Genomic DNA, 24,168 nt, shown 5'->3' on the forward strand with positions numbered 1-24,168 from the left:
CTCACCCCCACCCCCTGGGCTCACCAGCGATGCTCAAGGTGAAGTTCTGGCTGCTGCAGGCCTGGCCAAAGGCATTATGGGCACAGCAGGAATAGACGCCGCTGTGCTCGGGGCCTGCCGGCCGGAGGGTCAGGTTTCGCTCCTTGCTGCTGACCGTGTGGTTGCTCTGACCGTCAGAGAGGGCGCTCCCATCTCGGAACCACTGGTAGGTGGGTCTGTGGGGCCAAGCAGGTCAGCAGCAGGGGGTGGGGGAGGGGTGTTCTCAGGTGGCCGGTAGGAAGGGTGCAAAACCGGAGAGGCAGGGCTAGACCCCTCAGTTACACATGGGGAAACTGAGGCCTGGAGAGGGATCATGACTTGCACAGAGGCACACCATCCCGGGGGCAGAATCTGGCGGAGATTCTAGATTTCCCAGCTCCCAGGTTCGCTCCATGGCACAAGGCTGCCCCTTCTCCAGTGACCAGGGCCCAGGGTGGAACAGCATGTGGGCAGGGTGGTGGCAGAGCCCACAGTTGGGGGAGACAGGTCTGCCAGTCAAGAACAATCACCCTTTCCTTCCCCTCCCCACAGTTTCCTTACCGAGGGTGCCCGTCAATGTGACAACGCAGTGTGACCTGGGTCAGGGGCTGTATTGCAGCTTCCGAGGCCGGATGCTTCAGGACCACGGGACCGGTCTCGAGCCCTGGAGCGGAGGCCAAGGTTGCAGAGTGAGGGGCGCGGGGCAGAGCAAGGGAGGGAGTGCAGAGAGGAAGGAGGACAAGCAGGAAAGGCCGGAACCTGGAGACTCGGAGGCCAAGTGACACAGGGCCACCCTGCCTCACAGCTCCTGCCATTAGCAAAACTACCCAGCAGATCATTGGGTCCAAGATTTGAAGGGGGGGTAAAATAACCCTTGGAAAAATGAAAACTTTTAACTTCCTCCTGTCCATACAAGCAGAGAGCTGACCTCAGTTGCATTCTCCCTGCCCCGTTCAACTGGAGACGGGAGGAGCTGAGGCAAAGGAGGGGGTCCCCTCGCAGGGTTTAGGAATTGAGGGTCTCATGGGGGCAGACACAGCCCCCCGGCTCTCACATTTGATGTTGAAGGAGGCATTGGCGCTGCGGGCCTCTTCTCCGGTGACTTCATCCCGAGCCATGCACTGGAAGGCTCCCGAGTCCTGCAGCCGGTCCACAGCCGTGAAGCTCAGGCTGCTGCCCTGGGTGAAGCGCCGCTCGGTGTCCTGGACGGGAGCCCCGTCCAGCAGCCAGAACACGTGCACCGGGCCCGGGGCCTCAACCTCACAGCGGAGCAGTGCCCGGCGCCCCTGCAGCGCGTCCTGGGAGGACGGCTCCTTGATGAAGACAACGGCCGCCTGGGCACCTGCAGGCGGGGAACACAGGAAAGACATGGTCACGGGGAGCTACAGCCACCGTCCTAACATGGGCCGCCCATCGCCCCGTGCAAGTGAGAAGTGAGAAGTGAGTGCAAGTGAGAAGGATCACGACACCCCAACTGTCTACTGAGGAACGTCTGCATTGTGCTGGGTACTCCAAAGGAAACAAAGACGCAGTACCCTCCAGGGGGCTGGTCTGGAGGGGGGACACAGGACAAAGGCAAAACCCGCGCTAAATGAATGACGTGGGCAGTCGGTGTCTCTAGAACGCTGAAGGGGGAGAGTCCCAAGGGCTAGAGGAGGGAGGGGGTTAATGCCGCACAGGACTCTCCTAAAGGAAAAAGAGTTCAGAGCTATGGGATCAGATCACAGGAGATGCTGGACCGAGGAGTGGAGAACATTAACAAGCAATCCTCCCCGCCATCTTCAGAACCCAGGTCACAGAGCAGAGCTAAATCATGATCCAAAGAACTTCTCGGAAGGATTACTGGCTCTCATGCATCCGCTGAGGGTCCAGCATCAGAGGTGGGGGGCTCTGAATCCCACCCACAGATGCTCCGCAGTCCAGTATTCCCCAGGGGTGTCTCTGGCAGAACCCATCCCATCACAGGAGAAGCCAGTATTCTCTGGATCTGCTGTTATTCCCCACGACATGCCGGGGCCACCCCACCTCCTACTCTCCAATCCTAGGGATCCATCTGTGTCCAAGGCTGGCTCTTCCGGGCTAACTGAGAGGTGAGCTAAGTGGTCCCAGGTCTCCCCCTCCTGCATGGCTACAGTTCAGCTCTGGCCAGGGCCAGGGGGGCACCTCATAGAGAGGGGCCCTGCAACCAAAGGTGGAACCAAACAAAGGGGCGGGTGAAGGGCCCCGGCAGAGCAGCAGATGGGCGGGGGAGGCAGAGGGCAGGGCCGGGCAGGTGGCACGGTTGCCGCACAGGAATAACACACTGGGCTTTGTTCCTGGCCTGCGTGGGCGCCCAGCTGGGGCCTGGAGCTTCGGGGCCCGGAACACCCACTGCGGGGGGGTGGGGAAGGGTGGGTGATGGCACAGAGCGGGTTGTGCCGCCCCTCCAGGGAGGGAAACAGGCCACCTGCGGCTGCTACGTGAAGAAGCAGGCTCTGCCTCTGGCCAAACCGGGCCCACAAGGGCAGGAAGGGAGAGACTAATGGGGTCCTGCCTGCCCCTTCCCAAACCACTGGAGCCCCTTCCAAGTCCCTGGGCATGGAAGGGGGAGTGGTTCTTTAGGCCACAAGAACCAGTCTCCTCATAAAGTCAGTGTCAAGGAGACTTCCCCGGTGGTCCTTGGGACTCTGCCCTCTCAATCTGGAGGGCCTGGGTTCCATCTCTGGTCAGGGAAATGGATCCCGCCTGCCTCAGCTAAGACCCAGAACAGCCAAATAAATAAAAATTAAAAAAAAAAAAAAAAATGTGAGCATCAAGACAAGTCCAGGATCCCCCAGGGCTAGGTCCAGAGGAGGGGCTGCCCCTGATATAGGTCCATCTCCCAACATTCTAAAGGGACCAGCATTCAAGACACACGGCCCTGGAGCCGGCGCTCCCCCAATACTTCTCAGCAGGTTCCTGCCGGCTCCTTGGATAGGATAATTCTCCACCACGCTGGGCTATCCCATCCACTGTGCCAATCAGCAAAGCTGCCCCCAGTCACCCTCACAACCCAAACACCCCCACTAGCTTCCAAACGCTTCACTGGAGTGCGGTCCCTGCCCTCCCTGAGTAAGCTGGATGAGTCAACTGAGGTCCAGAGAGATGAAGGGATTTGCTCAAGATCAAACAGCTCATTTGTGGCAGAGCCGGGACCGTGACCCAAGGAGCCCGACTCCATACCCACACCACACTCCTCCCAGCCCTGCCCAAGAACTCCAAACCAGTCCTGGAAATATCTGAGGCCAGAATGGGTCTCACTCCCTGCAGCCAGGTACAGAGAGAGACACACCTCCCACAGATAACACCAGGCTCACAAAGGTGCTCAGTGAACACCAGCTGAATGGAGGTAACCTCAAAGGACTGCGGGGCGAGAGCTGGCAGGCACAGAAGCATCCGGAACACTTCCCGACACCCACTCCTGACACAGATGGGCAGCCTCGGGCAGAGGCCCCAGCGGGCCTCTGTGCACGTGACTCATTCAAATCTGGGGACCTTCAACCCAGAACTACAGATTCTCATCAAAGACAGAGAGAGTTTATCTGCCTCCAAGTGTAGACGACCCCCATTTTCCCGCTCAGCCTCTCCAGACACAGTGGGGACCAGGAGGCTCGCCCACCCACAGGAGGTTAGTTACAAGGGTTTGCTGTCAGATCTGACTCAATCCTGACAGCCACACTCAGTGCGCCTGACCTTGTGCAAGGAACACATTGGGACCCCAGCTTTCTCTCGCCGTCTCGTGACTCGCAAATGCAATAAGTTCTTGTGCAACGCCTTGGATGAGCCCATTCAGCAGGCAGCTACCGTCATCCTAACCATCATCACGCTTCCTGCCCAAAGATGCAAGTTCTAGGGATGCTATAAAGCTCCCCCCAGGCGAGGCAAAATGCCCTCCCAGACCCCAGATGGGGAGCAGCTGCCATTGCAGGGAAGTTCTAAACAGATCATCAGGTCGGGGGGTAGGGTGGAGGGAAAGGGGCTGCGAGGTTGCAGGAAGCACAGACCCCTTGCCACAGAAACCCGAGTTGGGAGAGGAGATGGCATGACTCAGAGGGACCCCAGCTCAGCCTCCATCCAGCATCCCGTCCCCCCCTGGCACTGGCGGAGCTGTGGTGAGATACTGCATTCCCAGACTGCCACTCAGAGCCCCCCGCGCCCCCTCGACAGGGCCTGGGGAACATCAAAGCTGGCCCCGAGGGGCCCTGTGTCCTGACGTCAGCTCACAGCAGGTCCTGGTTACTGCTTGGCGGGGGCAGGCTTCAGATGTTACAGAAGGCAGGGAGGGCAGCCACCAGGCCTCCTCTAAGACCCTGGCCCCTGCTCTGAGCTCACATCCTGGCCACCCAGCTCCCTACACCAGAGACCGGCCCAGAGCCTCAACACCCACTTCACTGAGAAGACACTGCAAGGGGTGCCCAGTCCGGCCATCTCTCCATCTGCAGGACAGGCTGGTCTGGTCTTTTGTCAGGGGAAACGGGGCAGACCAAGGAGGGTCCTGGGAAGCAGGAGCTCTTCGAAAGCTTCGGCTGAACAGCGGAAGAGGAGGAGGAAGGCTCTGGGGGGATCGAGGTGGCACAGTCCCCAGCACAACCCTGACCAGGATGCCCCAGCGCTGTGGTCTGGAGAAAGTCCGTGAGGGAAGCACACCAGTCCTGGGCCTCCCAAAGCTGCCCCCTTTCACAGCCTGGCCCTCCGTGCACCCCACCTTCTACACCCAGACTCTGGGTGTAGAAGGGAAGTATCTGGCCCACGTGACCCTTGAGGCGACCGCTCAGCAGAGCAGCTTCAACTCCCTAGCAACGCCACCTCCACTGCCTCTCTGGACCTTCTCCCTTGCCATGAAATGAGAACCCCACTCCTACCACTCGGGCTGCATGAGACTAAGTGGATTCATAAATGAAAAGCCCACAGCATGGCCCAGAGCGCCTGGAGGGCACAGGGCGGGCCCAAGAACACCCCCCACCACCAAAACCGGCAGACAGAGCCATCTGCCCACACCAGGCACGACCCCAACGAAGCTGGAGCTGCAAATACCCAATAAGGACATTTTCCAAGCCATTTCCTTGGTTCCCCAACAGCCATCTATATGCAGACACTCACTCTGCCTGGGCCCTGGCCCCAGCCCCTCGAGAAAGGGCTGGGTGGGCAGTGGCCCAACTCTGGCTCCCCATCCCCCAGCAAGCGTCTGGTTTGGTGCCTGCCCTCCTCGCTGCTCTCTGGGCCCCAGGCCCAGTCAATCCATGTGTGTATACGTGTGCCTGAGTACGCACACATATGTGTAAACATGATTTTATGGAGAGCAGAGAGCAGCAGGAAGTTTTTCTGCTCTGAAGTAATTTCAGCTACTCCAGTCCAAGGATCCATCTGGGCCACTCAACGACCCATCTCCCAGGGGCTAGTCCTCCTGGTCTCGAAAAGACATCCCCGGGCTCCAGAGGTCCTGTGAGTGCATGCGTGCTTAGTCGCTTCAGTTGTGTCCGATTCTGTGCGACCCTAAGGACTGCAGCCCCCCAGGCTCCTCTCTCCATGGGATTCTCCAGGCAAGAACACTGGAGTGGGTTGCCGTGCCCTCCCCCAAGGGATCTTCCTGACCCAGGGATCCAATCTGGGTCTTCTGCATTGCAGGGAGATTCTTTACTGACTGAGCCACTAGGGAGACCCTAGAACCCACCAAACCTGACACCAGGGGATTCCACCTACCTTCTCTCCCTCCTAGTAAGAAGTGCCACCCTTCACACAGCTGTCTGGGGCCAGGCAGAGGCACCAACATGACCCTGGCTGGCCCCGGCCCAGGCATCTCGCACGAGGGTGCATGTGATCATGACTGGGACCTCTCCCACACACGAGGCTAACCCCTCCACACCTAAGACTGGCTCCAGGCCCCATATACCTGTGGGACATCCTCCCAGGGGAACCTAGAGAGCCCTAACCAAGGAAGCTCATATTGTGCCATATGGACCCAAGGGAGATGTCTGCCAACTTCCTGTGCCCTACCTGGGGCGACAGCATCAGGACACAGGCCAGGAGAGGCAGCCCTCAACCCAAGGGGCACAAGGGCTCCCTGCCGGGAAAGAGAACAGCCCCCAGGCCCCCTCACCCACAGGAGGACAGCACTGCTCACAGGTCCCCTCCATCCAGAAACTCTAACGGCACCAAGGGAGAGGCCCCAGGGGTACCAAGGTCTCTACCCCACTCCTCCTTCCCAAGGGGCCAATGCACCTTGGATTTGAGGGGTCTCACTGATGCACTTTCAGCTGTTCCAGGCTACTCCCAGGGCCCATAGCTCATAGGTGTGGGCCATTGTAGGGGGCCGGGCACGGAGGGGGTTTACGAACAGTCTCTGCAGGAAAAAGTTGTTTGCAGCAGTCCCACTCGCCTTCCCAGTTCCCCCGGGGCTGGCAGGAACACACACACCGCAGTGGGGTTTGTGAATCTGGGGAGTCTGGAGTGCCCCCGCCCACCACCACCAATACCCACATGTGGTTTTAGCACCAGCAACCCCGTTTGAGGACACGCCCTAGAACCTCAGGGTTCAGAGGGTCGCTGAGGATCCACCTTGGCTGACTCCAAGACCCAGAGGCAAAGCACAGGGCTCCAGCCCCATCCCGTCTCCCCAGCGTCTACAAAAGGCCGGAGGTTCGCCAGCAGCCCCGCAGCCCTCCACAGGCCATCACAGCCCTTGCTCAGAGCCACGCGGGAGGGAGCAGAGCCAGGGACCCAGCTGAGTTTTCCTGTCCTGGGATTTAACTGTAAATATCTGGAGAGGCTCCCACATCCGGATTAGAGAAACGGAACAACATCACCAGGGATTAGGGCAGAAACAACCCAGAGGGCCAGGCTTCTACCTTAGATGAAAACCACACCTCAGTCCTCCCCGCCCGTTCCTCTGAGGCCCTGGAGCGGAAAGATGAATCTCTAACAGCACAAGTAGGTCTTCGTGTCCACTATCACGTGCCTCTGAACCGAGAGGGGCAGATACAGCAGTTGGGAGATGTGGTTTGAGAAGCTTCCCAGGGACTTCCCTGGTGGTTCAGGGACTAAGACTCCAGACTCCCAGTGCAGGGGCCCCTGATTTGATCCTTGCTCAGGGAATCAGATCCCACATATCAAAACTAAGATCTGGCGTGGCTAAATTTATCTTAAAAAGGAAAAAGCAGCAGCAATCCCCCAGCCGGCAGCCACACCATGCGACCGTGGCACCAAACTCCTCTTCTGCTGGGGCCGAGGGGACCATATCTAGGACATATCTCTCACCCTTAGGAACTCTTAAACACCTATGATGTCTCCAAGGAGGCAGCAATGAATTAAAAACCCAGCCAGAGTGATACAGTGTGATCAGGCAGAAGGAACATAGGGTGGAGAGACCTGGGTTCTAGTCTCAATACAACCCCTAACAAGCAGAGTGACCCTGGCCAGTGGCCACCCCCATACCAGGTAGTTCTATTACCTGTAAATATTAGAGAACTGCGAGGATGTGACTGGACAGTCTCCAAGACCTAGCCCTGGATTCGCTGAGCCCGAGAGAGGCAGTCAGAGGAACAAAGGGCTGGCTGGCCAGAGTCCCCTTCCTGCCCCCTCCCTGGCCTCCAGCTGCACAGCCAGCCCCCAAAGCCCACGCACCACATGTAGGGCCGGCCCGGGAGGATTAAGATTGATGCTATAAATGGCAGGTGTGGGTCAGAGGCAGCTGGGAGCTGCAAACCGGGGACCAGCATCACTGCTAACAAGCTGCTGCCATTCCCGCGGCTCGGCTTGCAATCTGCCTCCCCGGGAGACCCGGCCTCTGCCTCGGCCATGCCCTTGCACTGAGAGCTCACTGCCTGTGATACCCCTGAGACACCCGCCTGTGCTGTGACCGAGAGCTGTATTTCCCAAGCTAGACTGCAAGCTCGCGGAGTGGGGGGTAGACATCCGTGCCCAATAACGGTACCCTGTGCCCCTCCAGAGGGCCTGGGCCACACAGCAAATACCATACACGCATTTACGGGGAGACGAAGGCACTTAAGAGTCTATCTGGGGACTTCCCTGGTGGTCCAGTGGCTAAGACTCTGTTTCCAACACAGAGCACCCGGATTCAATCCCTAGTCAGGGAACTAGATCCCACGTGCCACAGCTAAAAGCTCACAGGGGACAACCAAAGATCCCAACGCACACTAATAAATAAATAAAAATTAAAATTTTTATAATAAATAAAAATAAACTAAAAAAAAAAGAGTTACCTGACCTGAAATCTTGTTCTGCATCTGCCGTGATCCAATCCTGGCCAAGTTAATTATCCTTTCTGGGCCTCAGTTTCCTCACCCAGTTTTTGTGATTCTTTTCTGACCCCAAGGATATTCAAATGAAACCTGTATTAGGTACAGACCCACAAAAGGCTGCATATTTCTCAGAGAAGTAAGAAATCCCAGAGGTTCTAGGGAACTATGGACTCCGGATTAAACTCCCTTGGGCAAGGTGATCCCTGGGGAGTCCAAACACCTGGTGAGCAACAGGGGCTTGACAGGCGGACAGAACCACCAGGGGGAACCAGGGGTCCTCTGCACCCTCCATGTTCATCCTCTGCCCCAAGGAGAAGGAGAGATTGCAGCCAGCCGTCTCCTGAAGACACCAGAGAGGGGACTGTGGAAATGACAGACACTGCAGGCAGGCAAGGGGGCTGCTGGACCAAGAGCCTGGGAAAAGAGGCAGGAAGACCTCAGGGATGCTCAGCCGGTGTGCTCAGGGGCCCGGAAGGGGACAAAGGGTCCAGTGCTCGTCCTCCAGGGAAGATGGAAAAGGACTCAATGCAGGCTGGACAGCCATTCAGTGGGGTGGGGGTGGGGTTCAGACCCAGGCCCCAAGCAGGTCTCCCTCCCAGGTGTAGTGGGGAGGGGCCCAGGGACACCACAGTGAGAACAGTGCCAGGGCGGGCCTGGGCGTGAGCTTCCCAGAGCCTGTCCTGTCGAAGCAGAGGACAGCCTGGGAACCACTACTATGGGACTAGCTGGACCTGACTTCATCTATTTATTTTCAAGACAGGTTCGGAAAATGCTGGGAGATTCAGTTTTCTGAGCTCTTTTTACCCCTCTCTAAGTGAGCACACACCCCAAACTCCCCATTAGGGGAGAACACAAGTCCTTGTCCTTTAGGTGGAGTGATCTCAACTCTACTAATGAGGGAAAATCCTCCCTGGCTCTCTGTTTTTTTAAGTATTTATTTAATTTGGCTGTGCCACGTCTTAGTTATGGCATGTGGGATCTAGTTCCCCGACCAGGAATCAAACCTGGGCCCCCCTGCATTGGGAGCTCTCGGTCTTGGCCACTGGACCACCAGGCAAGTCCCCTCCCTACCTCTTGCTGCTAAGTCACTTCAGTCGTGCCCGACTCCATGCGACCCCATAGACGGCAGCCCACTAGGCTCCCCGGTCCCTGGGATTCTCCAGGCAAGAACACTGGAGTGGGTTGCCATTTCCTCGTCCAATGCATGAAAGTGAAAAGTGAAAGTGAAGTCACTCAGTCGTGTCCAACTCCCAGTGACCCCATGGACTGCAGCCCACCAGGTTCCTCTGTCCATGGGATTCTCCAGGCAAGAGTACTGGAGTGGGTTGCCATCCCTATCTCTTAAAGAAGTTAAAAACATCCCTTTGACCTGTTCTAGCCAATATGGCAGCCACTAGCCACATGCAGCTATTAAAATGTAACTTAATTAAAATGAAGCGAAACTGAAAATTCATTTCCTCCACCACACCAGTCACATTCTAAGTGTTCAGGAGCTGCATGTGGCTAGTGGCCACCGTACTGATCAGCACAGACGTCAGACTTCTGTCTCTGCAAAAAGTTCCATTGGTCAGCACGGCCTTAGCTACTCTGTCTGCTCTGGTCAGCCCTTATGTCAGACACATTATTTCTCATCCAAAGAACCCTCCACTGGGACCAGCCTCATTTCACAGAGGTGGAAACTGGGGTCAAGGCTATCCCAGTGACAGTGAGGGGGAACCGCCCCTAGGTCTATCTGACTCCCACGTCTGTGTGCTTTTTTTTTTGGATGTGGACCATTTTTTTTAAGTATCAATTGAATTTATTACACTATCGTCTCCATTGTTTTATGTTCCGGCTTTTTGGCCAGGAGACACATGGGCTCTTAGCTCCCCAACCACACCTTGTGCGCTGGAAGGTGAAGTCTGAACCACTGGACCACCAGGGACGACCCTGTGTTCTTGCCACGTTGCCACTCCGGCTCTTCATTTCTTTCACTTTATTCCCTTTTACCCAAGGCCACCTCCAACAACCACTCCGTCCTGTTTAATTAAATCCTCTCTTTGTACGTGCTCTGGTCAGATGCGATTGTTGTTTTGCATGTGGCTATTTTTAACCTATATAAATGCATTATCTCTCACTCTGCTTCTCATTTTATTCCCTTCAGCACTGCGTTCTAAAGTGCTTTCCCTGTGGCCACTGCCTATATCCTGCTGTTGTTTCCCAGGAGAATAACATACTGTTGGGTATGGGGAAGAAAGAAGAAAATGAAAAATTTTAAAACAAGTAAGTGGCTGAACATACCTGCCCACAGTTTGAAAGTCAGTCCGTGAGCCTCCACCCTCCTCTCCGTGCGCCCCTCCAGCACCGCAACCAGCCCCGTGCGGCTCCCCCCATGCATCTGGGGACCAGCAGAGCCCGGGAAAACACGCACGCAGGCACACACACTCCCCCAGCTTCTCCCTTCCCCTCCATCCTCCTCCCCCCAAACCCAAAATGTGACTAAAGAGGTTGGCCTTCAGCTGGTTTCAAAGGGATAAGAGAGGGAGGCAGTCTCATACTTTTATATTTAGAAGTGCTCTGCAAACCACTTCCCGGAGCAGACAAGAGTGGGGAATGTGAGGAAATCGCTCTGCTATGTGTGATGTGGAAAGCACGAGCCACGCAAGGCCTGCGGCGACGGGCTGCATTTGCCACACAGCCGCTGACACGCGGCGATGCCAAACACATGTTGCCGGAGACCAAGGCGGCCCGACACCATCCTCCAAGTGCCCTTCCCCCAGCCTTCCTTTCTTTCCTTCTCCACCTGTCTGACCAACAGCTGCTTCTGGAAACCCACCCAGGAAAAGAGATGCTCCAGGCTTTAAGCCTCAACCTGAAACACAAAGAGAAGAGCCCAGAAAAACAGAGGTGGCTTGGGAGAGCCACTGGCTTCAAGAGGCAACGGTGCAGACTTCCCTGGTGGTCCAGCGGTTAAAAACATCCGCCTGCCAATGCAGAAGACATGGGTTCAATCTCTGGTCCAGGAAGATCCCATATGACAAGAGGCAATTAAGCCCGTGCGCCACAACTATCGAGCCTGTGCTCTAGAGTCCGAGAACCGCAACTACTGAGGCCCGAGTGCCTAGAGCCGTGCTCCCCAACGAGAGAAGGCACCACAATGAGGAGGCCGAGCGCTGCAACCAGAGAGTAGCCCCTGATGGCCACAATGAGAAAAAGCCCTTGAGCAGCAACAAAGGCCCAGCGCAGCCAGATATAAAAATAAGTTAAAAAAAGTTAAGTTCTGGAAAATTTTTAAAAAGAGGTGAGGGTGCCCTCCGGGCCTCTAGGCTGCTGCGGAGGGTGTAGGGGTGGGATTTCGCAGAGGACCCTGCTGCCTTCTGCGGACAGATCTGCCGTGGCCATCCAAAACTCTCCCCTCAACCCCTCAGCTACCACATGTGGCCGGGGAAATGTCGGCGGGGGAAGCTATCTTATGGCGAGGACCAACTACTGCAGCTGGGGTCACAGCTCTAGCATCACTCAATTGAGTCTTGCCCAGCTGGGGGAGGGTGGAGATCAAGGGAAAGAGCGGGAAGGGGAAGGCAGGCCAGCTACTTAATTAGAATCAAAGCATCAGACACTTCCTTGACTCCTTATAAACTTCACTTTATGGCTTAAAATCTAAACTCTCTAATAAGGTAAAACCCAATTTTATTCTTTTCTTTCTTAACTGCATCACTGATGATTTGCTTCTTTTTTTTTAAATGACAATAACCAAAAAAAAGTCGTTTTTGAAAAATCAGCTGTTTCAAAAAAGCATTCTGGCTAAAGATGGCAGAAGATGTATATTAATCTTCAAATCAGTAACGACAGATGAGGAAAACAGAATCTGAAGAATAAGGGATAGAAACCATTCCTTGTAAGTTATTTTTAAAAGCACCAAAAACTTGCAATTCATTACCAGATGCTTAAAGCCTGGGGATAGCTGACTTTCGGGGGCGGGGATGTTATAAAACATAAAGTACACACAAATAGCTAGAAGAAGAAGAAAAAAAGCCCCTAAGAGTGGCTGATGCAATAACTGGATAGCCAAAAAAATGACAAAGACCTAAAGTTTATTTTATGCCTACTCTGTGGATCTTTAAGTCAGGATCTGGAAGGCACCAAGATCTGGCTTCACTTAAGTCTGGAACTGGCTGTCCCTCCATCCCAGGAGGTGCCTCTCACAGGCCTCTACAGTCACGCAGAGAGAGAGGGAGAGAAGCAGACACTGATGGAGAAAAGAGGAAGACAGGAAGAAGAGAAAAAGGGGGGCTGGAGGGAGCCAGAGAAAGGGGGTAAGGGAGAGGTGGTAGAGGAAGGAAAAGAGTGGGGAGGAAGGGCAGCGGGGAAGAGAGAGACACAGAGAGACCCAGATCAACAGGCAGAGACATGGACAGAGACAAACTGAGAGACAGAGCCAGTAACACAGTCCTAGAGACCCAGAGAGACAAGAAAGAGAGACACGGAGCATGCATGTATGCACACAAAGGATTCTCCATGCCTGCAGAGCAGCCTCCAGCCCCACTGACCCCAGCCTCCTCTGGCCAAGGAAAACCCCTCACAGGGCATCTCTAGTAGGGACATCTTCCCCAGCCCCACCTGCCAGCCAACCCAGAAGCCACAGGGACTCCATACTCAGAGTCTCTGGCGACAGGTCACAGGTCACAGGGCTGCCCAGTGTAACACTAGACACGGAAGGTTACAGCCAACCTGTACTTGGGAGGGATGGGGGAGTGGGGCTCTAGATACTCCCAATCCACTTAAAATGGAGAGCCTCAAATTAGAGGCTCCTGGTAAATAATTCACCAGGAAAAGTACAGTTCCTTCCCTGGGCTCTTCCGTTATCCATCAAGATAAATGTACCATACTGTTACACTTCCTACATCTAAAAATGGTCCGAGCCATTAGGCCAGGAGCAAGAAGACAGTGGGGCACTTCCCACCCGACTTTTCCAGAACTCCTGACCCAGCAGTCCTGCTCCTCTGGGAACTCAGCTGGCTGCTCCTCACGCAAGGGCAAAGAAGTCAACTTCCAGAAATGGCCAGCCCCGGCTCAGACCATGAGACCTCAAGAGCACCCACCGTGGTCCTCAAGAGCCCAGGAAAGTCCTGAGTAAGACTCCCCCGTTCAGCAGACCCAGAGATGTGGGCCCTCCCAAAGGGAAAAGGCAACCGCTGTTTGTACAATACCTGTCTAAGGGCAATTCTGTTCCTAGGAGGTTCAAGAAGTTTGACTTGGATGCCAAATAAGTGAACCTACAGAAGATCTGCATCTGACTTGCACAGGCAGCTCTGAGCAAGTCGCTCTGTTCTTCAGGCCTCAGTTTCCCCATCTGTAAAGCCAGCTGCTCCTTATCCTGCAGGGACGAAATGCCCTCTGGGAAGTCCGAAGCGCTGCATGACTTTAAGACCCCTGGCCCACCGGGTATGGGCAGGATGGAGATGACAAGAGCTCAGAGTCTGGAGTCAGACTGTCTGACTTCAGTTCTCCTCCCCCACTTACCGAGTGTATGACCTTGGGCAAGCTGTTTATCCTCTCGGTGTCTCCATTTCTGCAGCTATAAAATGGTGCTAATAACAGTATCTACCTCCTAGGCTTGCGAAAAGTAAATTCACATGTTAACCAATGTAGCATGTTTGGAACAGTGCCTGGCACATATTAACTTAAGTATCATGTGAGTTTGGGCTCTTAGCCATTATTGCTTGCGATTATTATGTTCAAGATCTTTGAGGGACTGTGTTCCATGACAACCACCTCTTACCCAGGGAAGGCCTCGGTTGGCATCTCTCTCATGCAGACCATATGGAGCTGCTAAGTGCTACCCACTCAGTCTCTGCCATCTGGGTAAGAGGTTTCTGAACAGACTCTGAGGTCTGAAGCTTTGTCCCACAGCTGCCCGATGAAGCCGGCCACTCCAGCAGGGCTCCATGGGGCGGGCAGCAGTCGATTGCTGGGACCACTCTAGGGATGGCTGCCCCGGGAACCTCCAGGCAGTGCTCAGATTAGCAGCTGCTCAGCATTTCAGTCACTTCCCACCTTCACAGGAAGGACAGTCAGAACAAGTCTGTCTCAGTGAAAACGGATCCAGACCGTGCTGGAACGAGGCAGGCCTCTGGCCTCAAGGGGCCCGACTGTAGTTAGGTGAGGATAGCACAGCGAATGTTTAGATGCCAATGAATGAATGCCTGGAGGTAAACTCTTAGGGTTCAGCTTTCTGATCCCATTAGGCCCCAGTGAGGGGGGGACTGGAAAATTCTTTGCTTTATGAAGGAAAATATCTGACTCCATAAAATAGAGGTTGTAAACAACTCTCAATGGCAAACGACCAATTAGGAAAACGGTTTCTAGCAATGGACAGAAGAGGGGTTGCTGGCCTTGATGCGCAGTTACAAATCAATCGCAACCACCATTAAAATTCTAATAGTGACGTGGTCAAAATAGCATGTTTTCTCAAAACAGATATACATGATTAATAAATATAAGATGTTCCAATGCACCAATAACCTAATGAATGCAAATTAGAAACATAAATGCAAATAAGAAATGCTGATCATACTGCTAGTAATGCTTAAAATTCTCCAAGCCACGCTTCAGCAGTACGTGAACCGTGAACTTCCAGATGTTCAAGCTGGTTTTAGAAAAGGCAGAGGAACAAGAGATCAAATTGCCAACATCCGCTGGATCATTGAAAAAGCAAGAGAGTTCCAGAAAAACATCTATTTTTGCTTTATTGACTATGCCAAAGCCTTTGACTGTGCGGATCACAAGAAACTGTGGAAAATTCTTCAAGAGATGGGAATACCAGACCACCTGACCTGCCTCTTGAGAAACCTATATGCAGGTCAGGAAGCAACAGTTAGAACTGGACATGGAACAACAGACTGGTTCCAAATAGGAAAAGGAGTACGTCAAGGCTGTATACTGTCACCCTGCTGATTGAACTTATAATGCAGAGTACATCATGAGAAACACTGGACTGGAAGAAGCACAAGCTGGAATCAAGATTGCCGGGAGAAATATCAATAACCTCAGATATGCAGATGACACCACCCTTATGGCAGAAAGTGAAGAGGAACTAAAAAGCCTCTTGATGAAAGTGAAAGAGGAGAGTGAAGAAGTTGGCTTAAAGCTCAACATTCAGAAAACGAAGATCATGGCATCTGGTCCCATCACTTCATGGGAAATAGATGGGGAAACAGTGGAAACAGTGTCAGACTATTTTTTTGGGTTCCAAAATCACTGCAGATGGTGACTGCAGCCATGAAATTAAAAGACACTTACTCCTTGGAAGAAAAGTTATGACCAACCTAGAGAGCATATTCAAAAGCAGAGACATTACTTTGCCAACAAAGGTCCGTCTAGTCAAGGCTATGGTTTTTCCAGTGGTCATGTATGGATGTGAGAGTTGGACTGTGAAGAAGGCTGAGCGCCAAAGAATTGATGCTTTTGAACTGTGGTGTTGGAGAAGACTCTTGAGAGTCCCTTGGACTGCAAGGAGATCCAACCAGTCCATTCTGAAGGAGATCAGTCCTGGATGTTCATTGGAAGGACTGATGCTAAAGCTGAAACTCCAATACTCTGGCCACCTCATGCAAAGAGTTGACTCATTGGAAAAGACCCTGATGCTGGGAGGATTGAGGGCACGAGGAAAAGGGGACGACAGAGGATGAGATGGCTGGATGGCATCACTGACTCGATGGACGTGAGTTTGAGTGAACTCCGGGAGTTGGTGATGGACAGGGAGGCCTGGCGTGCTGTGATTCATGGGGTCGCAAATAGTCGGACACAACTGAGCAACTGAACTGAACTGAACTGAATCACACTGCCTTATCAAATGAATGCCAAGTTTTTAAAATAACACTTAACACTGGTGGAGTAGATGGAGAAAACGGTCCTTGTGCTTTGCTGGTGGGAGTGTTAGTTATCATTTGTTTATTTGGCTGCATCAGGTCTTAGTTGCGGCATGCAAACTCTTCACTGCAGGATCTAGTTCCCTGATCAGGGATTGAACCCAAGCTCTCTGCATTGGGAGCGTGGAATCTTAGCCACTGGGCCACCAGTGAATTCCGGAGATTGTAAATTATATTGTCCTTCTGGAAAGTGGTTTGCTACTGTTGTACCGATACACTAAAAAGTTCATGCCCTTCCTCCTTAGGGAAGTTCTGATTCCAGGTCTGGGCAGGAAATGTGCAGGATGAACTTGGAGCATCTTATCACACAAGGAATGAGCAAAGACAAAGGGTCGCATCAAAAGGCTCAGGGCCACCTTGAAGAGGCTCCTGTGAGGCAAAGAAGGGCCATTTAAGCATCCATAAGGGTTAAAAACCACACGGCCTTAACACATTGTGGGTGATGTGTGTGTTAGTCATAGTCATGTCTGAGTTTTGGGGATCTCATGGACTATAGCCCGCCAGGTTCCTCTGTCCATGAAATTCTCCAGGCAAGAATGTTAGAGTGGGTTGCCATTCCCTTCTCCAGGGGATCTTCCAGACCCAGGGATTGAACCTGAGTCTCCTGCATTGCAGGCAGATTCTTTACTCTCTGAGTCACCAGGGAAGTCCCTTAACACATTGGATGAGTTTAAAATCTATGAATTCATAATGATGTCAAAAAAAAAAAAAAGAGCCCAAGGGGAGAGATAAACTGGGAACTTGTGACTGACATATATGCACTACTATATATAAAACAGATAATTAATAAGAACTTCCTGGATAGCACAGGGAAATCTACTCAATACTCTGAAATGACCTATATGGGAAAAGAATCTTAAAAAGAGGGGATATATGTACAACTGACTCACTCTGCTGTACTTCTGAAACTAACACAACACTGTAAATCAACTACACTCCAATAAAAAATTGTAAAGACCCCAGTAATGCCAAATCATAAAATTAAAAACAATTTTTTTCTAAAGAGCCCAAAATGACACCTTTGAAGGATGCTAGAAAAACAACTTGTTATTTTAAAAACTGGTCAAGAAGCATTTACTTTCCCTTTCTTGAACAGCTATATCTCATGGTAACCAAACAGTTAACAAGGGGCAACTAACTGATCTTCAAAAAAGTCTCCAACTGATAAATAGAATATCACCATTTTACAGCCCCCCCCCCACCCCCGCAATGAAATAATGGATCTAGCAATAATTACTGCTGCGGCTGCTGCTAAGTCGATTCAGTTGTGTCCAACTCTGTGTGACCCCATAGACGGCAGCCCACCAGGCTCCCCCGTCCCTGGGATTCTCCAGGCAAGAACACTGGAGTGGGTTGCCATTTCCTTCTCCAATGCATGAAAGTGAAAAGTGAAAGGGAAGTCGCTCAGTCGTGTCCGACTCTTAGCGACCCCATGGACTGCAGCCTACCAGGCTCCTCCGCCCATGGGATTTTCCAGGCAAGAGTACTGGAGTGGGGCGCCATTGCCTTCTCCGGCAATGATTACTGATAGCTACTAATTATCCAGAGAGACAACCAAATGTTATGTGCCTACTGAGGAAAGGATACCTGGAAGAAAAAAAAAATCAAATCTAAACCTGACGAAGCCTCCACGTCTACATTTCACTATTAAAAAGAAACTCTAAAAGGAATTTGGAAAACAAGGACTGAAACAGTGAACTCTGAATCCACATTCTTCTGTTGCCCCCACAAATGGTTATTAAGACCTAAAGCTCTTAACATTTCATAAGCTTCAACTGCTTTCCCCACTAGGTTGTCAGCTCCCTGAGGTCAGGAGCTAATCGGCCACTCTTCCACCACCTCCACTGTGATTGCCTTGCCCACTGGAGATGCTCAGGGAACACCCACTGATCTGAGGAGGGTTCGCTAACCCCTGCATAATGTGGAACCAGCAGAGTGGAGGTCAAAGCCCAACCTGGAATCCTGGTTGGCAATTACATTAATTACCATTATTAATTCAACAAATACTTATTTAGCACCTATCATGTGCCAAGTACTCTGCAAAACACTGGGGACAGAGAGAGAAAAACACAATTACTGCCTTTAAATATCTCTGCTTAGTGGGGGAGTCAGACAAGTAAACATATAATTACGATAACAGCAAGGCCTCACTGACCAGTTGCAACGTGCCAGGCACTGTTCCAAGAGTTTTAACCAGTGTGAATGCTCACGACCACCCAGTGAGGGAGGCACTCCGATCCCCATTCTGAAGATGAGGAAACCAAGGCACAGAAAGGTAAAGTCACTTGCTCAAGGTCACACAGCAAGTCGATGACACACACAAGATTCAAATCTCTCGTTGCCTGGCTCAAAGGAAAAACCTATCCTAACCACTAGGCTTAACCATGGTACCACACAGTGTGATAGGTGGGTGCACAAGGCAAGCTTTTAACCCAGAGTGAGGGTAAAAGGGGGATGCAGAGGAGCATCTCAGAAGAAGGCTCCTCAGAACAAGATTTTAAGGGATTTCCCTGGTGGTCCAGTGGTTAAGACTCTGAGCTTCCACCCCAGGGGCCGAAGGTTCAATCCCTGGTCAGGGAACCAAGATGCCACCTGGCTCTGCACCTTAACAACAAGGTTTTAAGAAGGAAGGGGGTTTGGCAAATAGAAAAAGACAGAGGCACAAAGACAAAGCATGAACTTGAGGCACTGAGGATGCTCAGAGCTTAAGGGATGACGGGGTCAGAGGGGCATAGCTAAAGGCCGCTAGGACACTGGTTTGTGAGGGGTGGAGCAGACAAAGGAGATGAAATACAAATTTATCTGGCTCAGGCTGTCCCCGGATAGAAAAAAACAAAAAAATATCACCAACAGTGAGTCCCTCCCTGTTTCCGAGGAGGTGGGTGTTAGGGTAGAAAATGGACTGAAGCAGCTCTTTGTCATGGAGAGAGCAGCAGGCACGGTCACAGGAGGCATTTCGGGATAATGCCATACCTGTTCTGTTAGCTTCCCAGGACTGCTATAACAAATTACCACAGCTGGGTGGCTGAAAACAATGGAAGCTTATGCTCCCTCAGTTCTGGAGGCCAGAAGTGTGAAATGAAGGTGTTGGCAAGCTTGGTTCCTTCTGGAGGTTCTTCAAGAGTCTGTTCCAGGCCTCTCTCCCAGCTTCTGGTGGGTGCAGGCAATCCTTGGAATTGCTTGGCTTAGCGATCTCTCTCTGCTCACTCAGTCATGTCCAACTCTTTGCGACCCTGTGGACTATATCTCGCCAGGCACCTCTGTCCATGGGATTTTTCAGGCAAGAATACTGGAGTGAGTTGTCATTTCCTCCTCCCAGGGATCTTCCCAACCCAGGGATCGAACCTATGTCTCCAGCATGGCAGGCAGATTCTTAACCCGCAGAGCCATCAGGGAAGTCCGGGCATGGAGCCGCACCACTCCACTTCCTGCCTCCACCATTAGGTAGCCATCTGCCCTCTGTGCATGCCTGCAGCACTTCCCTTATTGCAAGAATGTCACCAGTCACGTAGGATTAGAGCCCACCTGAATGACATCTCTTAATTTAAGCACATCTGCAAAGACCCTATTTCCAAATAAGGCCACGATCACAGGGGCCAGGGGTTAGGACTTGAACATATCCTTTTAGGAGACACCATTCAACCCACAACACCTGCTATTCTGCAAACTGCTTTTTTTGCTCTACAATTAACCACAGGTATCTTTCCACGTCTGTTCACATGGTTCTAGTCCATTCATTTCAACCATGTGTATTATTATTCAACCAGTGGCCCATAATCTGTTTGTCTAACACCCTAATCTAATTGTGGACGTTCAGATAGTTATAAATTTTTGCCATTATAAACAACACCCCCACCGAACCTCCCTGCGCAGGCACCTGTGCAGCTTGGTAATGAGAATGTTTCTAGAAACAGAACTGCCCCTGGACCACAGAGAATACAATTTCAGGTTTTTGATAAATGACAAACTGCTCTTTAAAAAGGTTGTGCCCATCTGTTTTCCTTACCAACACCGACACTTTATTCTTTGCCAATTTGCGAGTACTAAAATAATACCTTTCTTTATTTTGCAAGTCAATTAAGACATCTAGTCTGTCCCTAACAACATAAAACAATCTTGTTTACTGGTTTTAGCCGAATTTTCTACTGTACTTCCTTGTCTACCTTTTTCCTTATTTATTTTTATTGCTATCTTTTTCTTATTAATTTGTAATCAATAAAATCATTAATATGAGGCCTTTTCTGCATTACCTGTCACACTTTCCCCCTCTGAGAATGGTCATTAAGTTATTGAGTACCTACTAAGTGCCAGACATTGTTCCAAGTGTTAGAGAGTACAACAGTGAATAGAGCCGTGAAGGTTCTTGTTCTTTAACTTTTCAGAAGGAGATGTGTTTGTGCATGATTTGGGCTGGAAAATAGATAGCAAGTGAACTTTCTTGGGTGCAGAGGCTGCCTTAGAATTCATTTAACTACTGTCCTGTTTTAATTCATTTGAGAGCCTTTGGGGAAAACCCACTCTGTTCTCCAGGTGTCCTGGGAGCATCCCTGAAGCAGCAGCGTGGTTAGTGAAGGTATAAGCGGGAAAAGCTGACTGCTGTGCCTTTCCCTCAGAAGGAAGAGTCACATTCCAGGCACCCACACCCCCAGGTGACCAGGGGCTTCAACAGTTAAACCCGGGTGAGTTCAGAGAGCAAAGGGAATTTTGAGGAGGAATGACCCCTCCCCATTTCAGTGGAGGGGGTACCACCGCAGCTTCATCCCACCTTCTCTCCCAGGTCCCAGGGAGGGGTGATGTCTCAGCATTTTTGGCTGAGATCCTCTCTCTCCCATCCCCTTAGGGTGGGGGTTGGGGAATAGACCCCCTGCAGACCGGACACATTTTATACACGTAGCCTACACACACACACACACACACACACCCCACCCCCCTCTAATTCAGGGATGAACCAGACAATCCTCTTCAGATTAAAACCTTGTTCCTCAAGCTCACCTTTACCTGTAATAAAGGTGATGCACGGACTTCCTTCTCTCCAGTTCCTCTGTCTTTCCTTCCTCCCTGCATCCACTGGTTTCCAATTCAGAGGAGAGAAGGGTGATATTTACTGACTCCTTCAACATACAGTTTCCATTCTATTGCTTTAGGCCTATTTATTTTTTCTTCTTGAAAAAGCCTCACAGCTTGTAGCATCTTGGGTCCCTCACCAAGGATGAAACCCGTGCCCCCACCTGCAGCAGAAGCATAGAGTCCTAACCACTGGACTGCCAGGAAGTCCCTATGCCTAAGTCTCTTAGGGTTTTTCTTGTTGCTGATTTTGTGAATGGGGTAAATGTTTCCATTGTATTTCGTAAAAGGTTACTCGCTGATAAGCAGTGAAACTTCTGAGTTTTGTGTAGTTTTGCCAAATAACTCTCTTACTATTCTAATGGCTTTCAGTTGATGATTGGGTTTCACATATAAGAAACTGGCACCATCAGCAAAAGACATTAACTTTATTTTGACTTCTGTTTTATTTATTTATGGCTACATCGGGTCTTCCTTACTGCACAAGGGCTTCTCTAGTTATGGCGAGCAGGGGCTACACCCTAGTTGGGGGTGCATGGGCTTCTCATTGTGGTGGCTTCTCTTACTGCAGGGCATGGGCTCTAAGACATACGGGCTCAGTAGTTACCCCGGCATGTGGAATCTTCCCTGAGCAGGGATCGAACCTGTGTCCCCTGTGTTGGCAGGTGGATTCTTAACCACTGGACCACCAGAGAAGTCCAACTTCTGTTTTCTTACAGTATTATTTCAGCTACAGTTTCCAGAATGATGTTAAATGGTAGAGACCTTACTATTTTAACTTAGTGACTTTAAAAGAGAACAGCATTATAATTTCATTTTTACATATGCTATCTCTGGCTTGAAATTTTAAAAAACAAGAACAGATGTTAATTTATATCTAATGTTATTTTTGCATCTAGTTCTCCATACAGCCAAAGATGGAAATAAGTGTGTGAGTCTTGACTTCTTATTTTGATGAATTACATGAGATTAAACTATCCATGAATTTTGGGAGTAAATCCTAATTGTTTATGACACATTATTTTAAAAATAGTATTAGACTTAATTTGCCAGTATTTTTCTTAGACTTTCGCACCAATATTTCTAAGTAGTGCATTTTCCTCTTCTGTGCTGTCAGCCAGCATTTAGGAGCAAGGTCACAGCAACTTTGTGACATGCATGGCATGGCCGTCCATCTGTTCCTTGGCTCTGTGACAGCCAACAAAGCACTACAAGGCTCTATTTTCCTCTGTGTCTTTTGAAATTTCCCCTCAAGGCTGTCTGATACAACAGCTTGGTGGAAGGTTTTTGTTTTCTATCTTTCGATTATTTTTAAAAATTCTTATTGGAGTATAATTGATTTACAATGTTGCTAGTTTCTGCAATACAGCAAAGTGAACCACTTACACATATATCCGCTCTTTTTTTAGATTCTTCTCCCATATAGGCCATTACAGAGTATGAGTTCCCCATACACACTAGGTCCTTATTAGTTATCTATTTTATAAATAGTGTTGTCAGTTGTTTTTAATAGTTACTATCTAGTCAATCATCCTAATGGCTCTTGAATACATTTCAATAACTTTTATTTTCCCAGCATCGATTTCTCAGCATAGCACTGAACATGGTAACCCTTGACAACTTAAAAAAAATCTTTTCCATGGCAATCATTCCAACTGGAATTATTAGTACACGTTTTAGTGAATCCTCCCCACTGAATAGTAAGCTCCATCTCATTACCTGCTCTAAGTCTCCAAAATCTACCAAGTACCTGGTATGTACTCAAGAAATTGTTTGAGGCTAAGGATGAGGTTAAGGCTTCTTTTTCTTGTCTTGCTTTGCTTATTGACCTTTTCTTTCCTTTTCTTGACTGGATTTGCCTAAGTTTTGTTTCTTTGCTTTTTTCTAAAGCAACGGAACTTACCAATTCTATATTTTTTTCATTTCAAATTTATTCATTTCAAAGCTGTACTCAGAATAGCCTTAAATTATTTCCTAAATAATAAATGAAGTAAATTAAGCTACTGGCCTCAAGTTAGAATAAAATGAACTCTGCCCACATTTTAGGTTTGTCTCATGTAAAGAACACGACACCTTCCTAACTCAATCTTGTCTTATCTCTGTGGGAGACGTATGTCACTGAAATTTATCTCACTAACTGATGTATTTGTCTTTGCTTCAGCCTGGTTTCTGTTCTAATGCTAGAGTTCTTCCTTTGCTGTATGTACTGTGTCTTATCTGCCTCTTAGGATATGCTTTTTAATTGTACTTGTGTCTCCTTTGTTTTGGGCTTCCCTGGTGACTCTGTGGTAAAGAATCCACCTGTCAATGCAGGAGACTCAGGTCTGATCCCTGGGTCAGGAAGATCCCCTGGAGAAGGAAATCGCAACCCACTCCGATACTCTTGCCTGGGAAATCCCATGGACAGAGGAGCCTGGTGGGCTATAGTCCATGGGGTCACAAAGAGTCAGACGCAACTGAGGAGCACGTTTATCCTTCATTACTTTTTAAAATCTTAAATCTATTTACCTAATTATCACCTTTTTTTCATCATTTTCATCTCACTGTCCATTTTCCTCTGATTCTGAGAGCACCTCAACTGCATGCTATTGATTAGATCAACCACTGCTGATTCAGCTCCTTAAAGGGTATACTGGAAACTGTATTCTGTCATTGCATTTTTTTTTTCCAGTGACCTGAGGGTTTTAATTCGTTTTTTAATTACTGGAATATAACTGCCTTACAATGTTGTGTTAGTTTCTCCTGTACAATAATGCGAATCAGTTGTATGTACACATATATTCCCTCCCTCATGAGCCTTCCCCCGACCCCATCCCACCGCTCTAGGTCATCACAGAGCGCTGAGCTGAGCTCCCTGTGCTGTTTAGCAGCTTCCTCCTCGCTCTCTACGTCACACATGG

General features: G+C 50.4%; 1 protein-coding gene and 1 non-coding gene across 4 annotated transcripts in view; one reads left to right on the forward strand and one right to left on the reverse strand.

Moving 5' to 3' along the window:
• PTK7 (protein tyrosine kinase 7 (inactive)) overlaps positions 1–24,168 on the reverse strand; it is a 64,207-nt gene that overhangs the window by 22,880 nt on the left and 17,159 nt on the right. For 2 of the 3 annotated variants that reach the window (XM_070361216.1, XM_070361218.1), the window contains exons 2-4: positions 1,073–1,360; positions 580–682; positions 25–215 (exon numbers count right to left, since the gene is read on the reverse strand). In XM_070361216.1, coding sequence (XP_070217317.1) covers positions 25–215; positions 580–682; positions 1,073–1,360 — 582 coding nt within the window. Of the gene's footprint in view, positions 1–24; positions 216–579; positions 683–1,072; positions 1,361–10,574; positions 10,687–24,168 lie in introns of those variants that run through there. The other variant, XM_070361217.1, reaches the window with a different exon arrangement.
• TRNAG-UCC (transfer RNA glycine (anticodon UCC)) lies at positions 18,712–18,784 on the forward strand. Its single transcript has one exon. It is a non-coding gene; the product is annotated as a tRNA-Gly (tRNA).

This window comes from Bos mutus, chromosome 23 (assembly GCF_027580195.1).
Source record: "Bos mutus isolate GX-2022 chromosome 23, NWIPB_WYAK_1.1, whole genome shotgun sequence".
Lineage (NCBI taxonomy): Eukaryota > Metazoa > Chordata > Mammalia > Artiodactyla > Bovidae > Bos > Bos mutus.